At 39.3% G+C, this 26,414-nt stretch overlaps 1 protein-coding gene across 2 annotated transcripts in view; it reads left to right on the top strand.

Moving 5' to 3' along the window:
• Positions 1 to 26,414, top strand: part of PLB1 (phospholipase B1) — a 109,907-nt gene that overhangs the window by 8,712 nt on the left and 74,781 nt on the right. For both annotated transcript variants that reach the window (XM_072927604.1, XM_030269190.4), the window contains exons 7-25: positions 470 to 554; positions 1,042 to 1,093; positions 2,016 to 2,102; positions 2,586 to 2,648; positions 3,944 to 4,026; positions 6,382 to 6,445; positions 7,123 to 7,227; positions 8,699 to 8,788; positions 12,409 to 12,471; positions 13,273 to 13,353; positions 14,734 to 14,800; positions 15,524 to 15,582; positions 16,680 to 16,753; positions 18,285 to 18,328; positions 19,151 to 19,259; positions 20,143 to 20,194; positions 22,126 to 22,206; positions 23,805 to 23,870; positions 24,551 to 24,651. In XM_072927604.1, coding sequence (XP_072783705.1) covers positions 470 to 554; positions 1,042 to 1,093; positions 2,016 to 2,102; positions 2,586 to 2,648; positions 3,944 to 4,026; positions 6,382 to 6,445; positions 7,123 to 7,227; positions 8,699 to 8,788; positions 12,409 to 12,471; positions 13,273 to 13,353; positions 14,734 to 14,800; positions 15,524 to 15,582; positions 16,680 to 16,753; positions 18,285 to 18,328; positions 19,151 to 19,259; positions 20,143 to 20,194; positions 22,126 to 22,206; positions 23,805 to 23,870; positions 24,551 to 24,651 — 1,426 coding nt within the window. The remainder of the gene's footprint in view (positions 1 to 469; positions 555 to 1,041; positions 1,094 to 2,015; positions 2,103 to 2,585; positions 2,649 to 3,943; positions 4,027 to 6,381; positions 6,446 to 7,122; positions 7,228 to 8,698; positions 8,789 to 12,408; positions 12,472 to 13,272; positions 13,354 to 14,733; positions 14,801 to 15,523; positions 15,583 to 16,679; positions 16,754 to 18,284; positions 18,329 to 19,150; positions 19,260 to 20,142; positions 20,195 to 22,125; positions 22,207 to 23,804; positions 23,871 to 24,550; positions 24,652 to 26,414) is intronic.

Raw genomic sequence — 26,414 nt, 5'->3', positions numbered from 1 at the left:
CATACCCACTTAAATGCTGTGTAATCTAGAGCTCCAGGGTCCTGCCCTCCAAATCATCTTCCTAGTATCTTAACTCCTGGGTGTGATGTCCATTTCCCTGTAAAAGGGGTTTATAACATGGCAACTTGCTGGTGTTTTATGGGTCTCCCTGGGTAGCCTTTCCCCATAGCTTCATTTCTCCAGCTGCCTTTATTTAAGCTCACCTACAATACTTGCGGCTGACATGAGACAAGGATGGGTTTTTGAGCTGAGTCTGGAGGCAAACTCAGGCATCAAGCCTTCACTTTACAAGGTGAGGAATAGAACCAAGAAAAACAGCTGCAGAGGGGCTTGGGCATACCTCTTGTGCTTGCCAGTAGATCCTCAGGCTTTACATGCTCTGGTGCTGTTTTAGTTCAGTTGTGTTAGTGAATCAGCAGAGTAGCAGTCGCTGGATTCAGAAATCTCCTAACCTTGGTGTGTCATTCAGCTCTCATTAGCACCTTCAACCCCTCGGTCCTACATCTGTCCCCTCCACCTGGCACAGCAGGAGAGACGCCAGACAGTCAAGCCAGGTGAGTCTGAAGGGCTTTTCACTGGGCAGTTGATGTACAAGGGGAAGAAATCTTTGATGGAAATCTTTGATCAGCACTGGAGCCCTTCACTGTGCTCAGTCCTGGCAGAGGCTGTCATTGTGACTCACTTGGCACCTGTCAGAATCAGGAGGAACAAAGCCCCACTTTGGGGTCTGTATCACCTGAGTTAACATCAGGTCTCTTTTATAGCTGCAAAACAAATTTTTGGCTCAAGTAGAAGTTGAGGTGTGCCTACTGAGCTGCTGCTTTTATCTAAGTGCACATGTCTGAAAGTCAGATAGCTGAATATGAATTAATCACCCAAAGCTCTCCGGGTAGCACTGTCAATTGTCTAATCTTAACACATTTAGGAAAAGATTAATCCAACCTGAATCCTCAAAAGTTTTTTGATTCAATGATAAAAATCAACCAAAGCTTTAACCTTACTGATGCCTTCATAATTTCTCTCTTCCTTTCTTCTTTTCAGAGACCTCCTACATCAAGCTGAAGAAATAGTGGAGCTCATGAAAGTGGATCAGGTTTGTTTAAAGCACAGGACAATTCAGAAAGCATGGCGTTGAAGCAGAAAAAGGCAGAAAAGTGGTTTGATGCCAGAACGGTGCTCAAATTTTTTTTCAAAACAGAAAATGCCATTTCGTGAGGTTAACGGACTTCAGTTTTTCTGCTGTAAATAAGAATCAATTCTGCACCTTTCAAGTGCAGAGTTTTGTTCTGAAAGTATCCCACCTTTTTTACTTCTGTCAAAGCAGCTGAAGAGCTTGGTAGGGAAGCCAGTATGTTTGCTTTCTGTTGGCTAAAAATGTGAGACTTCTGCTAGCTACACTCTGTAACTGTGCCAGTGTTTCTGCAAAGTCAACCCAAAATAATAATTCTCAGTACTTGTCTCCTCAGTTCCTTTTTGGTCTTTTAGGAATATATTTTCAAAAATGCCAATAAAGACCTAAATATGCTTTGGCTGATGCTGGTGAGTGCTTGAATTATCACTCATGACTGAGTGCTTTTTAGGTCCCATCCGGGAGCTTTAAGCATTCATTTCTCCTTTATTCTTAACCATGATGTTATTTTGTAAAATAGTCTTAAAATAATGGGGGGAAGTAATTGCCAAGGCAATTCTGCTGTTGCCTCTTTGCTCTACAGGGATTTAGTATGCATGTTTGTGGAACTATGTGGTTCTAACTGAGGCTGTTCAGGATTGTACAGCATTGCCTAATAAACACAGCACAGCTGAGCAGGGCTCTAGCTCTCTGATTTTTTATTCCAGTCTTTGTCCCTCTAGTGTGACCCCTTCTCAGCAGTTCACGTACAGTAATCCTGTTGGCAAGCTGCAAGAGTGATGTAAAGAGACAATATCAAGTTCAGTGCTAAGCTGTCCATGCCCATCTTTTCCAGTATAGCAAATAGAGCACCTGCCATCTAATTTCTTTATTTTTTTTCTCCCAGATGATGGACTTCCAAAATGACTGGAAACTGATCACAGTGTTTTTTAGTGCTGAAATGTCATGTTCCTCCTATGCTTCCACACAACTTGTGAGTACTTTGTGGGGTGGTTTAGCAGTCAAGGCAGGTAGTTAGGACACTTTCCCATACTCTGCTCTCTGCTTCAGGGTACCAAAGGAGTAGTTAGGTTTGGGATGTTGGGATGCCTGGATCCAATGATGTAGACTCCTGGCATATGATGTGTTTTGTATTTATAAACATCTGTACTTAATTTGCCATCCTTAGACTGAGATGTCTCAGAAGAACTGTTTTCCACCTTCAAGTATAAAGATACTTTTCTTCCCTATTCCTGTCTTTTTTTTTACTATATGTCAAGTTCTCTGTTTATAGGTAGTTAAATTACAAGACTAGTTCCCATGTTATTTACTTGTTGCTGGCTAAGGCTGAATTTAGAATAGAGTGATTCTTAATAACCATCCAGTAGACAGCTCAAAACCCAGAGTTTGTGACTTTTAGAAAATGGATAACTGTTTTTTCTACTAGTTTTGATGGCCTTTCTCATCTCATTTTCAGAAGAACTGCGTATTGGAAAACCTAGGAAAGCTTACAGCTGTCTTGGATTTTTTGTATGAGAAGGTAAGACATATTCATGAGCCCTGAATAGCTGAATCCTTTGTGTATTTTTCCAGTCTCTCCTACTAGACTAGAGCTTGTACCACTCTTCACATGACTTGTGAAGTCTCATTAACACCAACCCACTGACTCCATTTGTTTTCACTAAGCGTTTTATTCACGTTTTTAAAAAGCTGATGCATGCAAGCAGAAAGGATGGATGGGTAACTGCTCTGTTTTGCAGCACAAGCTAATGTATTACTCAATCTTTGGGTATTTTAAAAATGATTTCTGTGAAAATTGGAATATATCTGTCTAGGTCTGAAAGTTATGTTTAACAGGGCTGTAGGTGAAAGTAATTGATATCTAATCACTGTTGTGGAACACCTAGGCAGTGTACAGGCTCCTAACTACCTGGTGATGACTTTTACAGACTAGGGAAAACATCAATTTAAATACATATAATAAACCTTTTTTCCTATTTTGTGTTAATTTAAAAATCTCAGCCTTTCTAAAGGTTTTCTAGCTGGCTGAACTAAGAATTTTCTGCTTGTCTAGGATGGTTTCTGGGAAGCATTCTGTGCTGTGTCTTTGTCTACTAATGATAGTAGACTAGATGAGGATAGATTTCTACTAAAGCAGACTATAAACTGCTTAACTGAATTATTTCAATAGCATCTTCCATTAATTTTGTTTTGCTGCATTGAAGGCCTGCAGCATATTCTAAACCTGCTACATTTTGGTTGCATCAGACCACAACCACTCGTTTTTCTCCAATTGACTTCGACAAATGTTGTGTATGGGGGAAATTCCACCCACACATTCTCTTCACATTCTCTCCACTATTATCTCCAGAATCTGTTTATGTGCACTTGTGAAAGTGAAATATCATTATGTAAATGAAAAGCTGCTTTCTGCACGGGGGAGAGGTGTGGTGGGTTGCATGAGTGCTTGTGCTATTATGGAGGATATTTCGTCCCCGGCTTTGCATTGCTGTGTTGCCACAAAAATTGTAGTCCCAAATTCATTTGAGTTCAGTTTAGTTGGCTGGTGGCCATTTTGGTTATGTAAAATGAATTGCTGTGTCTCAGTCAAGAAAGCATGGTCACAACTGCTTCATAAAGGATGATCCTAGATGGCAGGCATAGGATCAGGGTTCAGGACAGAATTGGCAAATACTTAGGTAATTGATTTTATGTAGGCAGAATCCCAGGCCAGAGGTAATACATGTGAAGTTGTAGAAGTAATTTACCATAATTGCTGCTTGCTGATCTTCAATTGCAAATCTAGCATTAATAATTTTTACTTTATTACTGCAGGTTCCCAAGGCCTTCATAAATCTAGTGGATGCCACTGAGCTCACAACTGCCTCTCTTGTGTGCCAGGATTACAGTAATGCCAGGTAACAGGTTTCTTAATTTTTTGTCATTGTCTCCTGCTGGTGTTCAGCAAACACTTATGTATATGTACTGACTTTATGACTGAGATACAATCAGTTGAGCTGCTTTTCTGCCCTTAATAAAAAAGTATGTAAAAGATTTTAAGTCCTCACTTTGTTTCTGATTTACTCTCTCTGAAAGACATAGTTTTACTAGGAAGCTAGTGCTTTTAGTCCTATCAAATTGGACAGCATATTTAAATATTGGGTCAGAATTAAGGAAAAAGAGACTCAGTGCTGTACAAGCACTGCTCACCAAGAGCCAAAGCATTGGTTTGTTATCAACAGTTTTAGCCACAAATCCAAAACACAGCACCATATGGGCTGTTAGGAAAAAAGTTAACTCCATCCCAGCCAAAACCAGTGCTTAGATTATGGTCACAAAATTGCACCATCTAGCTACCCCCAGGCGGTACTTTTGTTCTGCAACTCTCAAGTTAGAAGCTCTGTAGGTACTTCAAAAGTTAAATTTCTACCTATCAATGCTCACAAAATGAGCAACAGATTTTAAAGGACATTATTAGGCTATTGGAAAGATTATGCTTGGGCTTAGGGTATGCTAGGGTAGAGACAATTGAAGCTGTCAGTTCCTTATGGTAACTGCATCTATTTATCTGTCTTTCCCAGTACTTTGTAACAGAAGCGTGAGTAGTTTGTGTCCCAATTTAGTATGGAGTAGGAGTGTGCACATGAGCAGTTATGATGGAGTAGTTTACAGCTGGTGAGATTACACTTCGTTGTACTCCACAGTAATTTTTTTCCCCTGTGCTCGTGGCGTAGGACACCATATGTACTAATATAGTCATCCTGAAGTGTCTGACAAGCTTTGCAAGTGTATAACCTCAGAGATGTTCTGATGGAACGGGGGAAGAGGTCTGGCTGCTATGTAACCATGTACTTAACAAATACAAGGAGAGGAGAAGATTTCCTTGTCAAAAACGACTGCATGGGGCACTCTAGCTTATTTCTCCTGCACAAACATGAAGGGGTAAAATGTGAGAAATGTGGAAAAGATGTGTTTAGGAATATGAGCCTTGCCACATATTGAAGACCTTAAAAATAAAATAAAATTGATCTATTTTTTTTCCGCTGAGGATTTATTATATTTGCTTTTGTACATAAGTCAATTTGCTTTCTTATTGTCAGCATGCTCTCATAGTTTATCTGGTTGATAAACACAGTTCCCAGTAGTTTGTTAGACCTCCTCAGTCCCAGATCCTGTCCCAGATAAGGACCTCCAGCATTTGCTTACTAAATTGTAATTATGAACTGTTCTTTGAGAGAAAAATATAAATCCATACCAAAATGTGAAATTTGAAGAGTCAGAGAGGATAATAGTGGTTGACACTTTCAGTTCTGTGCCTTAACTTTGGGCATTGAAGTTTGGGACATAATGGGATTTAAAGTTCCCTCCTTTACTAATTTCTTGCTAACTAGAAGCATCTACACTGAAAGGAATACATGAACCCCATTTTTAGGCATGTAACCATTTTCATGTATCTTATGAGTTTCCTCTGTTAGGCTTGGGTAAGATTCTGGTCTTGAATTCATATTTCTTTCACTCACCAGCAGTGACAATAGCACTTTATCAGAAAACTGTAATTTTTTGGGTTTAGCTAGAGCTCTGTGAAAAGGATCCTGACAGATACTTATTGCTTATATCTGCAAACCCCCCAGAAACTTTCACGGATTCCAGTCTATCCAGGAAATTTCAAGGGAGTATATTTTTGCTGGAACCTGACTAATCTTATGTGTATCTTATGTTGTTCCCATCTACACCTTTGGAAACTCTTAGAATTCTCCAGCTAGCTTCAAAAATATGCAGTATACCCATCTCACCTTGCAGAAACCTGACAGTCCCAATCATCCTTTAGCACTTAACCTTCTGCAGCTTCCATCCACGTCTCTAAATGCAGGTCTTCAAGTCAAATACCAAAGAAAAAAATCCTGTGGAAGTATTTTGAGTTTGTTCAATTTTCCTGTGTGTCTACAGGGTAGGGAAATGTTTCAAAACCAGTGCAGCTGTTATTTTAATCTTGAGCATGTTGCTAGCTTGTGAGATCCTGTGCTAATCTAAGTCTGGCATACTTGTCAGCTGACTAGACTTTCAAATAAAAAAGAGATGCAAAGCTCTGGATATGGGAATATATATAATTCTATGCTTATATCAAAAACTAGCATGTTCCATATAGCCTTTTCTACAAATACAACAATTTAGTCTTTAGTATGTGCTCGTCAGCAGCTTAAAATAATTAATGATATCCACCTTGTTCATCAGAAGTTCATAATGTCTTTCATGCTTTTAATTATTTTCTGTAGGAATCAGTGCAATTATGTTGAACACTCCACACTACATGATAACATACTGAGATGGTCCTATCAGGTATGGCATCTTCTGTGTTGTTTGGCTCTTATATTGCTAGACATGTCTATTCATTTTCCAGACTGGCCTGAGGCAAGGAGGTAAGGGAAGAATAGCAGTGAGGAAGTTGAGTAACAGCCTTTCTATCACATATCCATAGCAATCCCAATCCCATTTCTTACCTCAGGAATATTGACAATAAGTCCTGTCTATACCTGAGTGACCTTAGTACCTCCTGAAGTTTTAAATGTCTGTATGACTTTTGGCAACCTAGGATTTTTCATATCCCATCAGAGAAATGATCCATCTTGTCCAGTAAAATTCCACATGATTTAGAAGAATTTTAGAAGATTTTGGAAAAAATTTAATTTTCTGTTAAGATAAAGACATTTGTGCTAGAGTTTCTTTTAAACATGCCAAGGTGGCAATAAACGTGACATTTCATTGCCTTCCTAAGCTTGCTGCCCTTTCAAAGAAAATGATGGTAAACCATCTTTCTTATAGCTACAAGGATTTTCCAGTTGTTGGGTAACACGATTTCATTACATTACTGTCTTTGTTCTGGATTACACAATTTTATTTGTGTGGTTTATTAGGGATGGGGATAATTTAAATGTACTTTAAGCCCTGATGAATCACACATACATTACACTTTCTACCCAATAATACTTATCTTGTTAAATGGTTGTCTATTTAAGGATGCTTTGGAAAAACTATTGGAATCTGGAAGGTTTGATCAAAAGGATGACTTCACTGTTGTTCTTCAGCCTTCTCTCCAAGGAAGAAATCTGCTGCTCAGACTGGTGAGTAAACTCAAGCTGCTCCATTCTTTCTGATTTGTGTCTGCTGAGACTGAGTGCAGTATTCAGCAAGATTTCCTGTCCTAGGCTGTGTAATTCTGGAAGACAAGGGTAGTCAGGCACAGGAAAAACATACCTCAGGATCAGACACAGAGGTCCTGAGAGTGGAATTTGATTTAAACAGCACCAGTCGGAGATCCTGAGTTTTTGAATGCTATGCTCCAGGATAAATCAAGCTTTGGCACCTCTGCATCTAAAGTTGCAAGTGTCTGGAAGCTGTCAGTGCTGCTGATGTTTCCATATCTTTGTAGTCACCACCATATTCATCCCCGTTTATTCTCAGGTGTTTGATTACAAAGGCAAAAACGTGGGTAATGTGAAGTATTTAGAAGTGTTAGAGGAACAAAAGATAAAGGTGTTTGCAAACTATGTTGGAAAGTAGAGTTATTTCCCTGCAATGAGTCTGGGAACTCAGACTTTTTTTCTGGTGTAGGCAGTAGGGAATTAAGATGGGATTGCCTAGGATGTCAAACATGGTTTTGTTATAAGTGGCCTTTAAGGGGAAGTTGAAAGGTCAAGGTTGTCTAAGATCTGGCAATGAAGAGGGAGAATATTACTTTCTGGAGAATGGCTCACTTAGAGTGAGGTATCAAAATCCATCACATTAGGTGGTTTTTGTAAAATAGGTTGATAGTGACTTATAGTCTGGGTTTTTGAGCATCGTGATAATAGCTCCATGAATTTGAGGTAATTCCATTTCTCCCCTCAGATCAGTATCAGAACAAAGTGAATTGGGAGAAGAAATTCTTCTTCCAGGAAAACAAAGGATTTGCTATGTTGCAAAATCTTCTCATTGCAACTGGGGTCACCTTGTGCCAGGCTTTTTTCATAGATGACTGGTCCATATGCACATAGCAGACTTCTAGCTTTCATGCCATTATTTTTTCTGTCATTAATTTGCTCTATTATTTCTTTAAATGCCATCATGTGTCACTGGTGGATTCTTTATTTCCTCTGATTTGTGGTATGCCTGCAGGCACCATGTGTAACCTTCCAAACACTTCCAGCCTTTATATTTCATTTAAAATTCAGCATGCCCTCCTAAGACAAATTCTACACGTTTCTAGTGTTTAAAGGCATGTGTAAACTAGAAATGTTGTTTATTCTAAATGATTCATGTGTTCACATCTATGTCCTCCTGCTGTACTGTGTGTCGCTGTTGTGATCATGCTGTGGTGTTGCTGTGTTCTTCTTGTCCTGTTGATGTGCAACAATAATTTACAAAACCAGCATCTTTCTATCTTGACACTCCAGTAGTAACGGGGATCAGTGGCAATTCTTAATGAGAATACCAAATATTGATTTTCTTGTGGATATGGTGATTATTTTACAGATTGAGAACTTCTGTGACTGAATATCTCATCTTTCCATACTCTTAATTATCTTATGATGCTCAAAGTACTTTATCTTTCAGGGCAAGGATGATTTGATTACCACATCAAAGACACAAGTGGAAATTCTGGAAGATTGCATTTTCATGGCTGTGGGCCTCTGGAACAACATGGTAAGCAGTACCACAGAGAGTGTTTCTTGCTGAACTTGGTCTGGATGCCTGGTAACATTGCATGAGCCAGGCTTTGAGCCAGGGGAAGGAAGAATACAAGAATTATCCCATGATTGCTATCCTCAGCTGTGCAGGGAGGCTGCTCTTGAATAATGCTAAATGCCCTACACTTCCAAGACAAATCTCACTCTGCTGCTACTTTCTACTAAGAACTTTTTAGAAAGATTTTCAAAGTAGCCCATTGGGAAGCCTCATGGACTAAATGAGCTGTGACAGATCTTGGTTTTGCTAATCTTACTTCATTGACAGCACAGCACAGGATGACTGAAGCTCGTCTTAACCTGAGATTATGGCAATTATACTCCTGTCTACTCTGGCCTCTATCCTGCATCCCCCACCATTCTGTACTAATGAGTCTTACATCACTGTCTCCTCCTTAACCATCATCTTTGTGCTGTTGTTGCTCATAGTGAAAAGGTGATAGACAACCTTGAGGAACTCTTGGTATGTCCTCTAGAGTTGGATGTCCTATCCAGCTGTTTTCTTTTATGCTACTTCAAGCCATAATAATGCTGTTGTAGCCCTGATGATGTAAAGAAGCAGAATTTGCAGGAAGAGGCTTCTATTAGAGGCTTCTATAGGCTTCTATTGTCACCAGACGATGTATCTAGAAGAATAGTACAGTCACCTTAATAAAATATGTTATCCTTTAGTGAAAGTTAGTAGGACTTAGTTAGTAGGAGCCAAGGAGTTAAAAATTGATAACCTATTGAAGTGGTAATCTTGGAACAGCTGTGCTGGGTTCCTTTATCTCCTTTGCTGTTATCTGTGATGTTCCTTGTGATGTCGTCACAGTTCCTACCTCAGTTCTTCCATCATAAAACAGATGCCTCTGTTTCATTTTTCTGTCTCTAATCCTTTTCTGCACAGACTTTATTTGTCCTCCTCTGCTCTGTCCTTGAGCAAGCCATTCTGTGGCATGTTCCTCTATTCTTGTCACTCTGATTGCCCAGGAGCATTTTGTGAAAATAGCAGAGATGAAAAACCTTAAGAAAAATGAAGCTGTGCTTTTAAGGCTGGGCTGCATCAGGGCCAGTTACCCAGAACTGGGTATGCTGTGGAGCCACCAGAACCAAAGCATTGTCATAAGGGAGACAAATACCTGCTTTGCTTTGTTTCAGTGTATTTTCTCTAGTGAGGGGACAGCCTAGGTGAGCTGGAGGAGGAGCAAAACGTGGCAAACCCACATCTTGCCACAGGTTTGAAGGAAGACTGTGTGGCAACAATCCCCTCAACTCATTTTGCCCTCCCTTTTCCTGACTTCTCTTTGATTAAGTGGACTTTTCAGAGTACAGTAGCAATCATCAGAAAGGAGCCTTTCAGGGCTGCTTCTTTGTCTGCCTGTGATTGCCTTGTCTGCCTGTATTCTGCCATGATGTAAAAGGAGATATGAAAGATGTGTTCAGCATAAAAAGCACTAGCAGGTGTCCTTGCCTGATAAAGATCTCTCCAATTCTGCTGGGAAATCCAGCCAACAGTTTAGGCTGATTTATTTAAAAATTAAAAAATTATCCATAGCACAGTCTTAGGAGCTGATAGGAAATCAAGGTCATGACTTGTGGCCTGGAAACATAGCAGAATGAAACTGCATTCAGAGGATTTTCTCCTGCTCTCTGCCAGGCTGTCAGGACCTTGTTTTGAGGCTTGGTACAAGCCTCTTTCCTGGAATAGTTACCTGCTTATTGGCCAAAGGGCAAAACCTTGAAAATCTAGTGGCAATTTGCTTTAGGGCTGCACTTCAGCCTGACTGAGAAGGAGCTGAGCCATCATGTCCTAAGGGCTTGTCCTGGGCAGGGCTGGATATTTGACCAAAACAGTTCCAACTCTCTAGGACCAATGCAATTCATCTGCTAAGCACACCAGAGAACAGTCAGATAAATGACATTGGAAAAGCTGAGAGAGGTTGGCTGTGTACTTGGACAGCTTTGATGTTTACCATAGAGAGCCTGATTGTAGCAATTTGCCAAAATTATTCTGGTCATATATCTGAGGGCAAAGCTCCATTCAGGTACGTAAAGAACTTCATAAGAGTAAGAGCTTCTTGTCTTTTGGCACTTTTTTGTGTTACAGAAACAAACCCCAAGCTTATCCTGCAGCCAAAAGAGAAACTAAAGCCAGGCAAGAACCCAAAAGTGACCAGCATGGCAGGAGGCTGCCCATGCCTCTGTCTCCTGTGTTCAGGGGTTTGTGCTGCCTTAGAAGCTGCTGGGTACCAGAGCAGTGTGCTGGAATTTGGGGGAGGGCTGGTGGCCACAATTCAGCCCTTGTGCCCCATTCCCTGACCAGGACCAGCTGCAAGGGGGCTGTCAGGCTTTGCTGGGAGAGCAGCGTGTCTGAGCCAGCTGGAACTCGCTGCCTTCTGCAGAAATTTGTTCTTGTCACCCAGCTCCCAACACATACAGTGTCTAATACTTGTTTAAACTTAATTTCTAGCCAAGAAATAGTATATTGTATATAATCTATGTTTTGTGGGACGATTCTCTGTTGGAAGTGTATTTTCTTTTAAGAATGGGATTTAATAGCTACTTTGTTTCATCCTAAGAGGCTGGAAGAGTATCCCAATGTCTCTTTGCTCTGAGCTTCATTTTTTTATTTTTACACCTAAATTATTTTGCACATTTCGGAGAAATTAGGTTTTATACCCCTGCCTGCCCCCCCACCCCCCCCAAAAAAAAAAAAAAAAAAAAAAAGAAGAAAAAGCAGACTGTTTCTTCACACATTTCTTTCAAAGAATATAAACTCTGTAAGCCTCTTCTCTATTTCTCTGAATTTTCCCATTATTTTAATTGATGGAAGAATCAAAATAGAATATAGCATTCCTGCACAGAGTGTATTGGTGACATCAAGCCTGCTGCTGTTGTATTTTCCCATCCCTTGCATCCTGTTTCTTGTGCAGGCTGCTGGTCCTGGCAGCTGCTGGTGCCAAGCTGAGCAGGCATGCACTGAGGGATCTAAACCCTCAGCCAATTCCTCTGTGTGTGATTGCAATTTAATTAGCACTCAGCAAGCTGTCTGAACAGGTGAAGTGATTATTTTTGGTATTTGCCCCTTTGTGCTGTCATTATTTTCTGAATAATTCCATTAATTTTTCCTTACAATAATCCCCTCTCCATCTTGTTTCAAGAAGGCCAACAAACATAAATGTCATTAAGTCTCTATATGGAGTAGGAAAGCACCTTTTGGTGTTGCCTAACACGTGTAAGAGTGTAGATGATGAAACAGTTCTGAAAGGTAGGATAAACAATCAACACTTATAGAGTCAGCATTCCCAAAAGCCAAAGTGATGTTTGGATGAAAGTTTTAGTCATGATGGGAAGACAGTCTGCTCACGTGAGAGGACTCATTTTCAGTTCAATGCTTCTGTAAGTATATATGTGGTATATTTTGCATAGATAAATATTTATCATAAGCAGAATAAATTTTTAAATATATATATTTTTAGATATATGTATATGAGCCTGATGGAAAACTTCAGTCAGTAGAGCCTTTGCATTGCTGCTGCTCTCCCTTCCTTCCCACACACAGCATGTGTACAATTCCTCTGTTCTCTCTCTTTCCAGATGCAGCCAGTTGGACAGAAGCAGCCTTATGGTGCCACAAAAATTGTCCAGTGTCCATCTCAGGTAAAAGAACTTCCTGGTTATTCTGTGATTTTATTTATTCTTTGCAGAATTTCCAGATTTTCAAATACGTTTGTTGTTTTCTGAAGTTTTTGGAAATGTGTACTTGCCCAAGTTACTGCACTGTTCCTAAAGTTCATTGACACAGAGTCTATTTTCTATAGATGCAACTCTGAAAAAAAGAACTTTTGAAAAAATGTAGTTAAATCATCTCTGTCAGATTTTTTTTCAAAAATATATCTAGCTAATCTGAATTTATTTATTGCAGATATGAGGTGCCTTATCAATATTCATATTTGTGTCACCAATAAAATTGAATCCATATATTTTAGATAATCTAGCTTTTCTGTGATTTGCCTCTGCTGTCACGTTTTACTAATTTAGTCCCTGGAGCTGTCAGTAGTCGGGATTGGAGCATCTCATGTTCAAAGAACAGGTTTTTGTATCCTTCTGCATTTCAGCTCTGACTTCAATAATTTGATAGTGATAAAATATTACTGGCATCCAAAAGCTTCTGAACAGCAATTAAAATATCAAAGAAGTAAAATTTTATGTTTTGTTTGATGTTAAGTTTAAGGCAGGCAGTGGTGCTGTGCCTAGAGCACACCTAGGACAGGGCTTCAGACCAGGGCTTAACTTTCAGGTCTAACCTGATTTACTTCACTAATGCAATGCACTCACTAATGCATTCAGAAATTAATACTGTAAAGATTTTTTTCTCTCGGAAAATGTAGCCAGAAGACTTTAACGTCAGCTGATGTGTTTCCACTAGCATTGGTAAACATAACTCTCTTTGCTCTGCAGGAAAATCCATATTTGTTTACGTATAGAAATAGTAACTACTCATCTTCCCTGGGGACATCAAACCGCAAGGAAACATCTCAGGTATGGCAGGAGTGTTTGCATCCATGGGCTGGGTGTGTTCCAGGGAGTGGGGCAGGTGGGTAAGAGTGTGCTCTAGCCTAAATAAACAATGCTACCTGGGAAAACTAAATGCAAAACTCCAGTGTTTTACTTCTGTGCTTGACTAAATAGTCGGATATTTAATAGCATATTCTCTCCTTGGTGCATTCTGTTGAGTGTGAGTAAGGGTATGTGTGTTCAGTCAGCCCAAAGTGAGTCTTGCCTTCAGTGGTAAAAGCCTATGTTAAACATCTGGAAAAAAAGGTTATTTTCCCTGGGATAAGAAGATAGTGAAAATGGGGCTATTTAGTGCTACTATGGAAGAAACTAGATCAGATTTTTTTTTGAGAGAGATAGTTTCACATTAGATGTGCGGAAAAAAAGACCCATGATTGTGTTTTTTAAGTCAGAGTACTCTGATTTTGAGCAGAACATGGTGTTCCTGAGCAGGAACAGAGTGAGTTGTTAATGTTCATTTTCATGCCTCAGAATACAATGCCTAGACCATCTAGACAAAATGGCCTTTTTGTAACTGGAGTTGTAAGATGCATTTCTGTTCACATTTTTATATAGTGCCATCTGTTTTGTTGGTTACTTGGGCTGTACAGACCTTGCCATGAGGCAATGGTACCTACCACTCTGGTTTTTGAAAATAGCTGTATTGTAAGAGGTGTTAAGGATGTAAGGAGCAATACTATGTTATGTTTGTTGTTGTTTTGTCGGGTTTTTAAATTAAAAATTAAAAACCCCATCCAGAAAAATGAGACAAGACATATTAAGTATCTTTTCCTTAGGCAAGTTAGCCTGTTTAAGGAATTCTGCAGAGAGATTTGAAGCCAAAGCACATATTTGAGTCTTGTGTGATGGTTTGCTCTGGAATATTGATGGTAAGCCCTTCACTAACAGTAGACTTTGGGGGTATTTCTGTCAGTAGGCTGCAAACCAAAAGAGCCAGGAGGACAAATCCCTGGCTGCACATACAGGATTGCATGTGCAGAAGGCAGGCTCATGGCCTGCTGACAGAGGTATGGTTTTGTGCTAGGACATTTCAGGGATGTTCAAACAGTTCCTTGCAAAAGATGGTCAGGTATGGGCACACCAAAGTTGCATAGCTGAGCACAACATGGCTCAAAGTCTGAAACAACTGTCCCCACTGCTAGGCAAGAGTTGTGCTGCACTCATAAGGCTGCACAACTTCTGAGCAGGCTGAGTTTGTGTCTGCCTTCAAAAGCACTAGGCTGAGCTGGGTAGCTGTATACAAAATACATGAGGATTTCATTAATCTTATGCTCTGAGATGTAAATATATTATCATGACCAAAGTATAGTGAGACTGATGTGAAGTCTTACCCTGTCTTTGCAGGAGAGGAGTTATGGAACAAATTTTCCCTGTCCTGACCGGTTTCCCTCTGATACAGTTCCAGTTTCAGGTATAGTACTATGCCTTTTTGTCATAGAGCTACTTCATTTGATGACAGAAGGAGAACAGAACTGGGTTTACTCAGGAGAGGTACTCTCTTCTTTGCAGAAGAGCTCTTTGTTGACTGTGGTTTTTAAGAGCCTTTTTGGAGCAGTGTGAGCAGTTGTATAGCAAGATGTGAGTTCACTGCCTCAAGGGTGATGAAAGTTTATGCAGCTGCATCTTCCATGTACAAATAAAGAAGTGACAGTGGAAAAGATAGGTGGCAGCCAGGTCCTTCATTTCCAGGGTGAAAAAACCATATGGGGCTCTTGTAATGCAGTCTGAGGTGCAAAACCCCCTATGGAGTTCCTTGGGTAGATTTTTGTCTTTCCTCAGAATCTGTGATGGTTCTAAATATCCACTCTGTGCTGGCACCAGAGCTGTGCCCGATTTTCAGTCATTTTCAACAGTTAAAAGAAATTTGAGGAAGAACAAATGCAAGACTGGAATCTTGCTGCCTCCTTTGTCACTGCAGCTACTGCCCAGCTATGGTACAAGAATAAATTCTGATTTGATGCCTATCAGTCTCTGTCATTCTCAACTGATGCTGTCATGAGTATTAGAAACACTGTCTTTACAATGCTTTATTATGCTTATTCTGAAGAAAACTTATAATAACCATCACAATTTGTAGTTTTCTTCCTTTCTTTCTTTCTTTCTTTCCCTTACATTACCTTTGGGTTTTTTCCAGTTCATAATTTGAAACCGGCAGATATTCAGGTGATTGCTGCCCTGGGAGATTCACTCACAGTAAGTAAAGATCACTAGATTGCATTGATAAAGCTAGCAATGAAAAACTTGCAATGAATTTTCTGATTTTTTAATCTGGGAAATGGTATACATACCGTGTCCTGTTGAGCCAAACACATTTTTCACTTTTTTTTTTCATACTCCACCTTGGCTGATTGATAATCAGATTATGAGTCTAATCTGAGTGCAAAGTTCCCATTTGAAGTCCACAAGAGTGCCACACAAGGAAGAAATACAAGATTAGATTGTGTAGCAGCAAAATTATTCTGCTGGAGTGGACTTGCAACAATTGCTTTCTTTACAATTTGTTTTTACAATTTCTTTTGATTTTTGGCAGCTCCCAAGGTATTGGCCCTGAAAGCTATTAGTGAGCAGCTTGAAGAAGAAAAAGTTCTGCATCTCGTTGTGTATATCTGTGTATCTATATACTATGATAAATATATATCTATGATAATACCAAAGCCTATAAAGCCATAGTGATTCATACTATCTAAATATATGATAAAAATTGCAGTAGAACATCAGGTGTGTTGAGTTGAACTTGCCTTGAACTTTTTATTGTAACACTCTTCCTTGTTGTAATGTAAGGTCATTACCCCTAGACTGGTTGTGATTCTCCAATCAGTGGTGACTGCTTTACTGCTCATATAATAATTCATGTTTCCTACATGTTCTGTGCTAATTATCACATTAAATCCTTGTAGTCTTTTTCCTTGGTGGAACTGGGTAAGACATAGAATCAGTGTACAAATTTTTAATGTGGGGAACATTATAATAAATTATTAATTCAGGACCACTGCTGTCATATTTATTCCTTATGTAAATTTAGAATTATATGAGTATTTTGAACATTCTCAAGTAATTTTCCCCCACTTGATCAAATCATGAAGTTGATAGAAGAGGGTAATTCACTGGAGTGGAGTTAAAATACCTTCAGCCTTTGATCTTCTTGAGAACAGGAATCTGTTCTATTTTGGGAAGATGATGTAGCTTGCTTCATTATTATGCTTTTAAATTATTCTCACTAGCATGAGTCAGAGAACTAGTTACTGTAGCAATGCTTATTTTCTGAAGGTGAACTCCTCTTCTTCCTCCAGGCAGCTAATGGGGCAGGATCCAGACCCCATGATGTTCTGGATGTCCTGACTCAGTACCGAGGTCTTTCTTGGAGGTGAGTCCCAGAAATTTTCCCCTCAGTGGGAGAGAATCCATTTTCTTCAGTTTTGATTATACAGTTGTTTGTGTAGCAAATGAAGGCTTGTGGAAATTGGCTTTGATGTCACATTTTGCATGATGGCACATGGCTGGACTATTATTTGTGATAAAGAAAATACTCCAACTAGTGGATATCTAGAGTACAATGTAGCATGGCTGGAACAGACCTGGGTACATGGAAAAATGGGGTCCTTGTTAAGAAGTTATTTTTCAGTCTCACAGTTGTGAAGGCCCTGGAAGAAGACGACCCTAGAAGAGGGTCTTCTAAATTCCATTGCCATTGCATCACTTGCTCATTATGCATTTCTGTCCCTGCTCTTTCTGTACCCTGCTCTTGCCCAGTGTGGCCCACATCACCTGTTTTTCGCATTTAAAATTGGTGGTCTACAAAAAAAAAAAATTTATGCTGTTGATTCATATGCAGTATCTCTTTCCCTGATCCCTTCCCAGTATTGCTTACATCATGGAGAACAGTTTATCAATTTTGAGTCAATACTGATTTTTACATAAGCAGCATGTGGTTAGACACATCAGAAACACTCTGGAGAAAGCCAGTCACGCTCACTTGTTAATCTGCAACTGTATGATTTGACACCAAACTTGTCAGGCTGATCTTCTGTTCGTCGCTTTTTTACCAATCTAAGTCACTGCAACTTTAAAAGAAGATGAAACACATTCACAGAATCATAGGATGGTCTGGGTTGGAAGGTACCTTAAAGAGCATCTGGTTCCAACCCCCGTGCCATGGGCAGGGACACTTTTCACTCACTTTTCACTAGACAATGGTGCCACCATCCAGCTTGGCCTCAAGCACTTTCAGGGATGGTATTAGTGCACTTCAAAATCTGTTCCAGATTAAAAGGACACTATAGAGGTGTTCTAAGTCAAACATTTTATATTTTGATCTTTAATAGTAATCCATTGTATTTTTTTTTTGCAAAAAGTATGCTAGTATTTTTTTCAGCATGAAGGAGAATAAAGAGCACATAGACATAATCTGTGAATAGAAGAATACTACTAGACTGAATTTCACCAGTCTAGTAGTATTCTTCCAGTTGAGTGAAATGTGAATGGGGGGAAAGGCAATTTACTTAACACTCTGAAATATATGTTTTTGTTTTGGTTAGATACATTAACTAAAAATGGAAGCTATAAATATTTTAATAGGTAGAACTGCAGCAAAGGTGGCAGCCTTGAAAAAAATCTCATTTCTTCCAGCTGGGTTGAAACGTATGCCAAAACAAGTGAAAGAGCAGAAAGGAGAGCTGCTGTGCAGGGCTTCTAACATGATTGTTCTGCTGGAGCTGAGTGTCTCGGATGTGGTGGTGGCCCCTGGGGACAGCACCCAGAGCGTGGTGGGCTCAGCTCAGCCAGCAGCTCTGTACAAGTGTGGTAACCCAAAAGGGGGCACTCTGCCACCTTGTCCATTGCCTTGCCAAGTCCATCATACCTTACCAGCCTTTCCCCCTGTTCTTTCTTTTTAACAGTGTTGGAGGAAATGAAAACATAAGTACAGTTACAACACTACCAAGTAAGTGTGCCTGTGGTGCCTGCTATTATAAACGGAGATAGGAGAAAAGGGTTAAAATTTGTAGTGTGACACAAACAATTCCTTGGTGTTTAAGGTCCACTGCTGAGTAAAAGTTGCTTAACAACCAGGCTGTAATATGCTGTGCATGATTTAACTATGTGGTTTGTAATTCCTAGGTTTTGGTTGCTTCAGTATTATTCTGTCTAAAATGTGTTTGGTCACAGATGAATCAAAGGTCTTAGCTCACAGCCTAAAGAAACTATTTTGACTATATGGGAAAGTTGTTCTAGGCAGGGGCAGAATCACATTACAAGATCAGATTTTACATGCTTTTTAAAGGTCAGGACATTTTAGATCTGAGGTGTTTGTAAGGCTGGTTTGTAACCTAAGATCTAGAAGGGAATCTGGGGTCTTTGGGGTTAATACATCTGGGGCCATCAGGCTAAAGGATTTGATTCCAACCTGTCTGCAGTTAGAGCATGATGGCATGAGGTTCTCCTGAGTATATGGTTACTCAGCCTTGCTTACCAGGCAAAATGGCATTGCTAGCCAAAATGATTGTGTTAGGTCATGAGATATCTGAATTAATGATATTCAGAAATCTTGAAGGCAGGGAAATGTTTGTATGGTGATGAATCTCTGTGTTTATTATACTTAAAGGTTGAATTTATTTTTTTTTAATAGCTATCGCCTAAAGCTTTTTAATGTTCTTTTACTATCTTCTAAAGCTCTTTAATGTTCTTTTACAAAGTCTAAACTTTATTGCCTCATTTTTTACCTGCTGCAGGAAACAATATTTCAGGGTGCTGTCTCTTTCCACAGATATTCTTCGCGAGTTCAACCCATCCTTGGTAGGGTATTCCATTGGCACTGGAACACAGAATTCAAAAAATGCTGCATTAAACCAAGCTGTGGCTGGAGCTCGTGCAGAGTAAGAGGAAAACTTTTAATTTTAATAGGAATTTGATTTTTTTCTATAAAATTCCTTGTGACTAAAAAAAGTCCAAACCCTGGACTTTGGCAGGAGCATAATAAGTCTGATAGCCAAATATTTTTTATCCTAACTGTAGCATGAAGGCCAAGAAATGTGATGAGGACTTTGACAAGGATTAGAAATGCTGCAAATAAATTAGCAACAAAAGCAATACTTTCTCTGACATTTTCAGCCAAGAAAGCCACAGCATTTTACAAGCAGTACTCAGAAAGCTGTCCTGTTGTGAATCAGACAAAAGATATCTCCACTTTATAGGAGGTATATTCAAACCCTGTTGTCATCAGGACCAAGAGTTTGTGCTGAGAACGAGAAAGTTGTGGGTTGTTTAATTCCTGGTCTGCCAGAGCTGGGAATTAACTAGAGATCACTATGCACCCTCTTCAATGCAATTCATATCCTATTTTTTTTCCACTGGTAACAGTTCTTATAAGACCTACTTCAGTGCCTGTATAATAACACTGGTATGAGCACAGACACTTCAGAGTTATGTCTATTGATAGCATCTGTCTGATGGTGGGAAGAGAAAAGTGCATTTCCTATATAGTTGGTAAAAGAGAAACTATGCAGCATTTGCAAAGTACCCCAATGCCCGTTGGATGCTAATTATTTTCTCTTCTTTCTTTTTCCATTACTGTCTCAAAACATAGCCTTTGTTGCCTATATTACATATTCCATTCAATGAAAATTGGGCTTTCTTTGGGATCTTTTGGTTTTTGATGTCCATTCATCAGCTTTCCTCTTTGCCTTGTTATCTATGCAGGATTCTTTCTTTAAATTTTTATTAATGTATTTTATTATTTTATTATTCTTTTATTATTAGGGATGTTCCTGAACAGGTTAGGAAACTGGTGGCCCGCATGAAGAATGATACTGTGAGTTCAACACATCATGAATATCTTTAGAATGAAGTGACATAGCATCATTAGTTTCTAACAGACCAAGAGCAGATCTCAACAGTAAATGCCAAACTTTAAAGCTGTAGGTTCAGCAGGGTACAGTGTAAAAATTCCCAGTGCAGAGTGTGAGTTCAGCACAAAATAATCTATAGCTTAGTCATATATGAATTTGTACCAGCATATGATAGCTATTGTCAAAGCCAGATAACTGTAACCTGTTCATCATTTTTACTGCAAGTGGCTGTAAATGCAGTGCTGTTGCTTCTGCTTCCAACCTGTGTCACCCTGTAAGATAACAGAACTTATTCTCTGTGAGGATTTTGCTGTGGTGCTATTAATTATCTTGTAAGCAGGTGGTTTTTCCAGCAAAAATGATACATGCTAGGATGTTGAGGGCAAGCTTTTCAAGCTTTTTCATCGTGTGGAGTGAACATGTGAAGTGAGGAATGGACTTGTTTTCTAAAAAAACAAATCAGTCCCTTCTTTCATCTAGTCATCAGCTGATTTTTGACTTACACATTTATTGTTACGAATTATTTGATTAATGGTCTGTAAAAGACACATTAGGTTGAGGTTTGCTGACATATTTCTCAGCTCGTGCTTTGAATGTTTGCTATTTGTAATTTGACAAATGTGCTATGCAATCAGTGATCTAAGTTACACTATCATAGTTTGGCTTTCCAATGGTGCAGCTGGAAAGCAGCCAAAAAGCCTTCAAGATATCTGTGTGCATGTTTAGTGTAAATACTCTGGTGCATACATATTGGCAAAAATATTTGCAGTACCTTCCTTCTTGGTTCACTTTCTTGTAAACAAGATTTCCATCTGATGGATGCATCTGAAATGAGATTAAAAGGAACAGCAACTAACAATGAATGGTTGGATGGTTTTCATTCAAGGTTTCTAAGCCCTACTCTGCCAAATTTATTGGTCTGAGAATGTTAACAGAAATTTATGGAAATATCTTTTATTTAGGTAATAAATGTTTATATAAAAACTTGTGAAGTTTCTTCTGACTAGAAAACATGCTCATAGTAGAGGTCATATATCTCTGATTTAAGAGATCCTTTTTACCCCCACTTTTTAAAGCACTTGTTGACTGCAGGAAGAAGTTTGTCCCTCTTTTTGATTTTTCTTTCACATTTTGAGACCAAATTACTGAAGAGTATGTTTACTAGTGGGGATATATTGCCTGCAGCCTTTGAAGACAGATGTTTTTAAACCACTGGAGGCTGATGCACAATTGATGCTTTTCTTACTTGTGTTTTGCACTGAAATGAAAGCATTAGAATATTGAGCACAACATCCACAACATGCTATTAAGCATATCTGAACCTTTCCTCAAAGCTAGGAAGTGTTTATTTACTGCAGCATAATTACCTTGATTTAGCTAGTTATCCCTTTGTAAAATCCTTGCAGAAACAAAAAGTGCTGTAGTATTTTACCATTATTGTTAGGTAGAGTTAATATTGTCCCACTGTTCTTTGCACTTTGTCTCACAGCAAATCTGAAATATATTGTCCCCCAGGGTTTACCAGCAGGATAGCTGCATTATTTATCACACAGCAAAACACATACCATCATTTTTGCTATGCAGATATATTTGTAGGACTGCAGGAAGAGTCACCCTGTATGCACAAGGTCTTACTAAGAAAAGCATACAGATAGATTTTGAGCAATATTTTTCTGAAGCAAATAGTTTTGTGTGATGCCACTAATTCTGGTTTAGATCACAGAAGTTTCTACATCTTCAGTCATGACTACAAACTTGTTTTTGTTGTGGATGCCTAGGGAATGATAGCCACGTACTCTGAGAAATGGGAAATTTCTATTTAGTATGTTGCTGGCATCTCCCTCCTTTTCACTTTTTAATTAAAAACTTCTGTTCCATCTCCTTCTCTGTGTAGAGAATAGATTTCCAGAATGACTGGAAGCTCATAACACTTTTCATAGGAGGAAATGACCTCTGCAAAGTCTGCGAGAACCCAGTAAGTTCCCTGCAGCATGAGCTGGGCCAGGGTCTTTACAGGGTCTTTATGCAGTGCAGGGGGTACTAGGGAGGAACTCAGTGGGTGAGACAAAAATACTGCAGGTCTTAATTGTTCAGCTTTGGAATGTAACTGTGCTGAGACCTTCAGGTTGCTCAGCACAATGTTTCAATTATGTTAAAGATACCTTTGGAAGACCTGTAAATTACAAAATTGTTGTGACTTTAACAATTAAAGTTAATTAAATGAACAATTTAATTTAACAATTGAAGTTAACCATCTAGGATAACAATAAAATGTTATCCTAGCTGGTTTTGCTGCCAGCTAGGATAACATTTTGTTGCATGGTCGCTTTACCTCCTGCAGATAAAATACCAAGTGTTTTTACTCCTCTTTGTCTTGTCACACTCCTAAGTCTTATTGGGTACTCTCTTCATATTTTCAGTGCTATGGGAAAAGTTCTAAGCACAGCTCATGCTAATTCAATTATATGTAATCTAGTGTGTGTATGTGTATATATTATATATCTCAGACATACAGTATCTAGCCTTTGGTATGTGTGATTGTAGAGGGAAAGGCTGTGGAAGGCTCCTCACTTAGTGATGAGGGTTAGTTACTCACAGGCAGTTGAGCACATACTTGTTGTCCTTCATGATTAATTTTGGATCAGGAAGAACAGCAGAGCAGCATAGTAAGATGGTTATAAAACAAGGAAGGAGCAAATTAGCCATCCTTACCTTCTGCTGTCAACCCAAAAATGTCTGTTCACATGACTGGGGTGAGTGGCAAGGAGAGTGTGTGCATCCAAGGATCACAGTCATCTTCCTGTGGCACAAGTACAAATAGTGCCAAGCACAGCACTCTTGGTGAGCTGTGACTTAGGAAATGAATAAGGGCTCTGAGCTGTCTGCTTCTACAGAGTAGGCAAGTGGGGCTCTCAATCAACTTCTGCTTGAAATTAAATGAGAGAGAAAAAAGGCTGAAAATAAGACAGGCATTTCTCAAAATAAAGTTTATGTGACTGTTGTAGTCCCACAAGTGAAAAAATAAGTGTTGGATTACTTGAGACAATAAAATTAGTGTTTTTAAACCATTAAAATTGAACAAGGAAATTTTGGCACTGAAAGGCAAGTATATGAAGTGATTTCATCCTCAGCTAAACACGTAAGTTTTGCCCATTATTATTTGTGGCAGGCAAGGAACATATGGGAGACATGTTCTAATATTCCATACAGCAGAAATAAACTTAGTTTTACACAAACTCTTCTCTCCCATATATGGCCCCTGTTAATGAGTTGTTAGTTGTGCTTTTAAGACCAGCCCAAGCAAGCCTAGGAATGGAGGATGTTGTGATGACTGATAAAACCCTGTGAATTTTCACCCTCACTGGTATCCGGTGGCTGCTAGATCTTTTCTTGCCAGTGTGATAACTGGGATGGGAAGGAAGCAAAGCAGAGACAGAACCATTTTGCCTACAGCTCTGTTACTTTTGACCCAAGAGTTAGAAACATAAACACTACTGTGAGAGACTCCAGCTAGTCATTCCTGTCCCTGCCTGAGCAAACTAATAATGAAATTCAACCCTCTTGCTTTAACAGGTACGCTATTCTCCTGAAAATTACACTTACAATATACAAATAGCTTTGGACTTACTTCACAAAGAGGTAAAGTAAACTTTTCTGGTATGTTGGAACAGGGATTTTCTGTTCTGTTTACAAAGTAGTCACTGATTATTGATTAAGAATTTATTTCCTTGTTTTCATCTGCAGAGTACTACTGTATCCAGAGGTGTTTGCTTACAGGAAAATCTTTGTGAAAGGCAAAAAGGGCTGGGGAAGCTTTTTACCAAAGGAATAAGGATATTCTTGGTTCTATCTGATGTCCTATGGACAAATAATATCAAAAAATGCTATAACAGAGTGGAACAAACATTATTAACTGACTGTAAAATGCTTTGCTTGTTCTTTAAACTGCAAATAAGTATATTTTTGTGGTCATTAAGAGAGAGATTCTGATATTACATGAAGAATGATAAGAATACTTGAAGAGTTAGCAGGTGTCTGGGTATTGCTGAGACTTATAACAACTTGTATGAACCTTTTTGAAGCCATCATTTTCAAGTGACCAGCTATCAACATTTAGACTAGAACTAGGCAGGGGATGTAATTTAGTATTGCTTGTGTGGGGAATTAATTATTGAGAAAGTACTTTGAACACCTCTGTTATAAATAAAACACAAGGCTTGAATCAGCAGGTTGCTACCAGGGTCTGCTGTGGCTGTGTAGGGACAAAACCAACACTCTGCTCCAGGAGTTTGCCATGGATTTGTTTGTCCTCTTGGCAGGTTCCACGGGCATATGTGAACCTGGTGACGATGCTTTACATAGCAAGGCTCCGGGAGCTGCATCAGGCGAAAAACAACAGCTGCCCAAAAGTGCTGATGAGGTTTGCAGATGATTTATGTTACAGCTCTCATTGCTGTTCAGAATGCTGCAATGTCTTCTCGGGAAGTTTTTTCTCAAAGGGAAAAGGATCTAGTATTTCAGACTGCCAAACATCTTTCTCTGTGCATGTCTCCACAATTTGGTTTCAACACAGCATTTAGAATAAGCTGTCTCTGTGGCTGTCTCTGAGCCCTGCTGTTATTGCTTCTTTTGAACTTCTTATGCCACTTTTGACTCCACACTTACCCTGCAAGTGAGCCCAAGCCAGAGCAGAGAAAGCTCAGCTGGGCACTCTTCAGTGAAAATAGAGAAGACACTAAGACACAAGGTTTTCTAGTTCTATTTACAGATTTACTTTTCTGCACTTAAAACTCTCCCTCTTCTGCAGTTTTTAGTCTCTGTAATCTCATTGCTGGTTATTAGTTTTATCTGTAATTAGTGTCTCAAGTAGATGTTTTGGATGCTTGATTGTTGCTTTATATCTCAACAATCCTTTCCAGATCAGTGTTAATCCACTACTGAGGTGGCAGGCCTGTACCCTGAGTGGACTTTTGGTGACTCAGACAGGGTCCAGCATTGTCCCCTGGAGTTGCTTCTGGCAGGATTTGCTTGTTTTCAGAAAAGTCTCTGCTTTTCTGGACAGGTGGGGAGAATAACTTTGTCCTGTGGATGTAGGCAGCCACTGGTTTTACAGAAGAGACAGAAATGCAACCCTCTTGCTGTGACTGAGTGGCTTCCTTGTGGCTGCCAGTGGAAAATTGGTTTTGAAGCTCCCAATAGCCAGTTGTAGTTCTTTTAAAATTTTTATTTATTTCTTTTTACAAAGGTTGCTGGCTAGAATACACAAGTATCTCCAGGCCTTATTCATTGGACAAGGATAGTTAGCAAAGCCTTTAGGTTAGATTATCTGATGATAGCTGTAATCTTCCCACATAACTTCAGGTGCCATGCTGAATTTAACATTTGCCTGTCTGGCAGCAAGTCAAGTTTACAGGGTGATAAGCAGAGCCCATTCTACTGAGTAGAAGAACCATCTTAAGGAAGATTTTTATCTTGAAAGTCTTCTCTTTTTATTCTGAGAGTAGCAAACAACTTAAAGAGAATATGTATCTACTAAAGTTGCCTATCATGTTTGTGAAACTTCTTAAAACACAATTTAGATTTGTATTGTTCTCATATAGATGTACTGTGGAAGTAAAAGCTTTTGTTAGCTGGTCTCCATTAAGACCAGTTTGGACACAGTAGGGATCTGTGTATATTTTGCTTGTAGCAAATGCATCTCTGTAGGAGGCTTTCTCTAAGAGCTCCCTCAGGGATGCTTTACTGTGGTCACACTGTCAGGGTATTTGAAAGGAGTCCTTCTTCTAATTTGGATTTCTGAAGAAATGCCCAGGAAGATGGAACATCCTAAAAATATCCATGTCCTAGAAAGATCAAAACCTCAGGGGAGGGATAAATGTGGCCAACATGAGTTCACAGGATCTTAAAATGTCTCAGGTTAGAATGGCTCTCTAAGGATGGAGAATTCTGCATCAGTCCTGGTGATTGTTTTGGTGCTTTACCAGCCTTGCTGTGATACACACTATAACCTCTGACTCTCTCAGCTGATTAGAATGAATTTGTGGCAACTCCATCGTGAAGAATGCTTGCACAGTTCTGCTGAAGCAAAGCATGTTGCACAAGTGTACTTGTGAACAGTTTTTTGGGGTGGGTTGGCCCCAGGTTCCAGCCAAGCACTCCCACAGCTGCTCATTCACCCCACCC

Source organism: Taeniopygia guttata, chromosome 3, assembly GCF_048771995.1.
Source record: "Taeniopygia guttata chromosome 3, bTaeGut7.mat, whole genome shotgun sequence".
Taxonomy (NCBI): Eukaryota; Metazoa; Chordata; class Aves; order Passeriformes; family Estrildidae; genus Taeniopygia; species Taeniopygia guttata.
The sequence above is the reverse complement of the archived record's forward strand: the minus strand, read 5'-3'. Positions and strand labels throughout refer to the sequence as shown.